The 4,464-nt window shown below is 39.4% G+C and overlaps 1 protein-coding gene across 1 annotated transcript in view; it reads right to left on the reverse strand.

The window, feature by feature from the left end:
• Nucleotides 1-4,464, reverse strand: part of LOC109543603 (putative epidermal cell surface receptor) — a gene marked incomplete in the record, with an annotated part of 23,422 nt that overhangs the window by 11,437 nt on the left and 7,521 nt on the right. Inside the window, 7 exon segments of the mRNA XM_048661839.1 lie at nt 281-449; nt 518-826; nt 881-1,119; nt 1,203-1,326; nt 1,381-1,596; nt 1,660-1,919; nt 1,993-2,128. Coding sequence (XP_048517796.1) covers nt 281-449; nt 518-826; nt 881-1,119; nt 1,203-1,326; nt 1,381-1,596; nt 1,660-1,919; nt 1,993-2,128 — 1,453 coding nt within the window.

Raw genomic sequence — 4,464 nt, forward strand, 5'->3', positions numbered from 1 at the left:
GTGAAAAACATTGCCCCTAAGCCTGATTTTTGCCAGCTTTGTTAAAGTGGATCTCAAAACGAATATTAACATCCAAGTGCGCATTTTTGTTTAAAAATTCGCATATTCCGAATTAAAGCAAGTATCAATTGAAAATGTTTCCAATCGTTAGAAAACACTTGATTCGGGGTATGGTGAAATAGTAAGAAAAATCTCCCAAAATCGCTAGTTTTGCCAGCTTAAAAAAATTGGTCTCAAAATGGCTGCTTATTTAAAACTGCGCACCCTGTATATCAGTCACCTTTTTTCGCATCCAGTTACGTTGATCGGCAGCTGTTCCCAGTTCTTGTACAGTTTGTTCTGGTGCATGCAAGACCCGTTGTTTTTACATCGCACCTGATCCGGGCAACATTTCGGAGGCGATGGTTGAAAGTGCATTGGAATCGTTTCCCAATCGATGCAGCCTGGATCTGGAAGATTGCTGGCGAGGTTAAAAATCACCTCGCTTCAAATGCGGCGACTGTTGCTTCACACTCACCGATCACATCGACCCCAAAGTAGGTGGGACACTCCAGTTTTAGGCATTTCATCTCTCCGCTGTGGCATCTGCACAACGACTCACACCCATCATGGTACTCCTCTCCGTTGGTGAATGTTTTGCCTTTGAAGGCACAACCATCGCTCATTTTTTCCGGTTCAACCTCTTTCGCTTCTTCCACCATTTCTTTCACCGTGACGATTTCTTCGGAGTTTTCCAAGCGGACGAACTTGCCTGGTTGCTTAACAAAGAGCTCACCTTTGGGCAGCAGTTGGTAGTAGTTCCAATGCTCCTTGTCGCTGCTCACCTCTGAAGATATTTGCTGCCTTATTTTTGCAACACTTATTGGAAGTAGCCACTTACCCACCACTGGCAAATTATGGGCATCCTCGTCGAATTCGGGCTCAATTTCCAAGAAAATAACACTTGCATTCACTTGGGTTGCGGACAGTATTTTATGCTTCGTCGGCTTCATCAGTTCTTCTTTCTCGTGTTCCTGATGGTCATCCAAGGTGACATCGCACAACACTTTCTTGCAGCAAGAGTCGTTGGGGTCTGGAATTTCCACACAGCTTTCTGAAGTCTTCTTGACTGGAGCGCACCTGAAGTTTTATTGGTTCGAAATCGTATTGCCAGATCGAAGATATGCAGGGTATCAATTTGAAAACTTACTTCCTTTACTCACCTCGGTTTACAAGATATTTCGCCGGCGATTTCGCAAATGCAAACCTCCAGACACTCCTTGTTGAACGTGTCGCCTCTGTTGAATGTCTTGTTGCCAAACGAGCACATCTCCAAGGGCTCGGTCTCTACAAAGTTCCATCTTCACCAAACAATACAATTGTTTGGTGTGCTTTACCTACCTGTATCTCCGGCACACACCAACACTGAGCAACATGGGTCGTCTGATGCCTTTTCTGAGCAAAGCGGATCCTCAATGCGTTTGCCTTTCCGAATGAACGGTCCTTTGCATCGGTCTTCGCAGTTCAGTTTTCCATTCTTGCACGTGCAAGTCGAGTCACAGCCCAGTTGCAGTGTTTCGCCGTTGTCGTATGTGAGGCCTCCCTTCTCGCAAATTCCTTAAAAAACACCCCTAATAAGAATTGACGAGTTTTTGCCTACTACTATTTAGCTTCTCTTACCGGCCGATACGTTGAAGCCTTTGTTCTCCACTCTGTGAACTGGCGCCAGAATCTTGGGGCTAAGCATTTCTTCCATGCCATCTTCATCGCCGTCCAGAATGGTGACATCGCTGAGATCGAACTCATCATGACTGGCGGTCATATTTGGAAGATTATTTCCGTCATGGGCTGCATGAAGAGTGAAGTTCAGGGCTCGGCCTCGCGGCTCCTCCGCAGACAAGGGTGTTGTCGAGTTCTTCATCCAGAAGCTGTTGTTTGAACTGTTGGTTAAAGTGTTTTGAATAGATTGCTTTTCAAACTGATACAAGCTGAAAAAATATGAAGGCTACTTACGTTGGTGATGTAGATAGAGGTAGTGGTGTCGGTCGAAAGTTGGCTTCGTAATGCTCTTCAGCCATCATGTTGAGGGCCTTCGGCTGCGACAATGGCTCTGATGTGTGTAAGGCTACGACCTGCAGATCGTCATTATCTAGAAAAAGTTACACAATTATTCCCTTTCACGCCTTATTCCCACGCACTTGAGGTTTAGATCCTCAATATTTTCACCAGTTTTCTGACCACTTTTCCGCCTGTAAATCAAGTGTTTTTGGTTCAGTTTTCAGAGCGGAAACTTAGGGGAATAATACAGAACGGAAACCAATATGAGCTTTCGTGGGAAACGATATTCGAAGCCTCTTAAAGGAAATGGAAGGTGTTTCAGATGAATGCTTTCGACGGAAAAAACCCACTGCTTTTTCGAAAATAAAATTCACTTTTGGATTCTCGGTTACTGAGAATTATTTTTGAAATGACCGTGACCGAATTGGTCCAAGATGTTTATGCGCCCAAACACGGAGATTGTGATAATTCGTCACTCCAGGTCTCAGTGACCTCATTTTTCCACTTAATTCGGTGAATTCTCTCTGCATTTTCATCAAGATTAAATTCCGTGATTCTCTGTATAACCTCCATTTAGCTCTTTGCGTTTCGCCCAGACACGTAATTTCCAAATTTTTTTAAGTCGACAACTATTTTTCAAAAATTCCTAAGAAGAAAAGTAAGAAAGCTAAAATTCAAGCAATCGCCTCATTTAATAGAAAAAACTCAACCGTTTCAACCTTCCAATTGTTCCTCATTTAGCAATTTTTTTTTAAATTTTTTTATGCAGAGAAAACTTAAGGGCAAACTGACGAACGGTATGTAAACACTCAATTTTCATAAATTCCTACGTAGGAAAGGAGGAATGCTAAAATTGTACCAATTGTCGTTTAAACCCGCAAATTGTTACTCAATTGTCAATTTACTCTATTTTTTTATGCAGAGAAAACTTAAGGATAAAGTGACGAGCGGTAGGTGAACATTCAATTTCAAAAAATTCTTAAGTAGGAAAGAAGGAATGCTAAAATTGTACCAATCGTCTCAGTTAATAACAAAAACTCAACCGTTTAAACCTTCAAATTGTTACTCAATTGTCAATTTACTATATTTTTAAATGCAGAGAAAACTTAAGGATAAAGTTTCGAGCGGAAGGTGAACACTCAATTTTCAAAAATTCCTAAGTAGGAAGGAAGGAAGGCTAAAATCGTAGGAATCGCCTCATTTAATAGCAAAAACTCAACCGTTTAAATCTTCAAATTGTTACTTAATTTACAATTTACTCTATTTTTTATGCAGAGTAAACTTAAGGATAAAGTGGCGAGCGGTAGGTGAACACTCAATTTTCAAAAATTCTTAAGTAGGAAAGAAGGAATGTTAAAATTATACCAATCGTCTCAGTTAATACCAAAACTCAAACATTTAAACCCTCAAATTGTTACTCAATTGCCAGTTTACTCTATTTTTTATGCAGAGAAAACTTAAGGATAAAGTTGCGAGCGGGAGGTGAACACTCAATTTTCAAAAATTCCTAAGTAGGAAAGAAGAAATGCTAAAATTGTACCAATCGTCTCAGTTAATAGCAAAAACTCAACCGTTTGAACCCTAAAATTGTTACTCAATTGTCAATTTACTCTATTTTTTATGCAGAGTAAACTTAATGATAAAGTTGCGAGCGGTAGGTGAACACTCAATTTTCAAAAAGTTCTAAGTAGGAAAGAAGGAATGCTAAAATTGTACCAATCGTCTCAGTTAATAGCAAAAACTCAACCGTTTAAACCCTAAAATTGTTACTCAATTGTCAATTTACTCTATTTTTTATGCAGAGTAAACTTAAGGATAAAGTTGCAAGCGGTAGGTAAACACTCAATTTTCAAAAATTTCTAAGTAGGAAAGAAGGAATGCTAAAATTGTACCAATCGTCTCAGTTAATAGCAAAAACTCAACCGTTTAAACCCTCAAATTGTCACTCAATTGCCAATTTACTCTATTTTTTTATGCAGACTAAACTTAAGGATAAAGTTGCGAGCGGTAGGTACTCAATTTTCAAAAATTCCTAAGTTGGAAAGAAGGAAAGCGAAAATCGAAGCAGTCGCCTCATTTAAAAGCAAAAACTCAACCGTTTAACCCTCAAATTGTTACTCAATTGTCAATTTACTCTATTTTTTATGCAGAGAAAACTTAAGGATAAAGTTGTCAGCGGTAGGTGAACACTCAATTTTCAAAAATTTCTAAGTAGGAAAGAAGGAAGGCTAAAATCGTAACAATCGCCTCATTTACTAGCAAAAACTCAACCGTTTAAGCCTTCAAATTGTTACTCAATTGCCAATTTACTGTATTTTTTATGCAGGGTAAACTTAAGGATAAAGTTGCGAGCGGTAGGTGAACACTCAATTTTCAAAAATTCCTAAGTAGGAAAGAAGGAATGCTATAATTGTACCAATCGTCTCA

This window comes from Dendroctonus ponderosae, unplaced genomic scaffold (genome assembly GCF_020466585.1).
Source record: "Dendroctonus ponderosae isolate FM_Combo_2020 unplaced genomic scaffold, Dpon_F_20191213v2 Dpon_F_20191213_10, whole genome shotgun sequence".
Classification (NCBI taxonomy): Eukaryota; Metazoa; Arthropoda; class Insecta; order Coleoptera; family Curculionidae; genus Dendroctonus; species Dendroctonus ponderosae.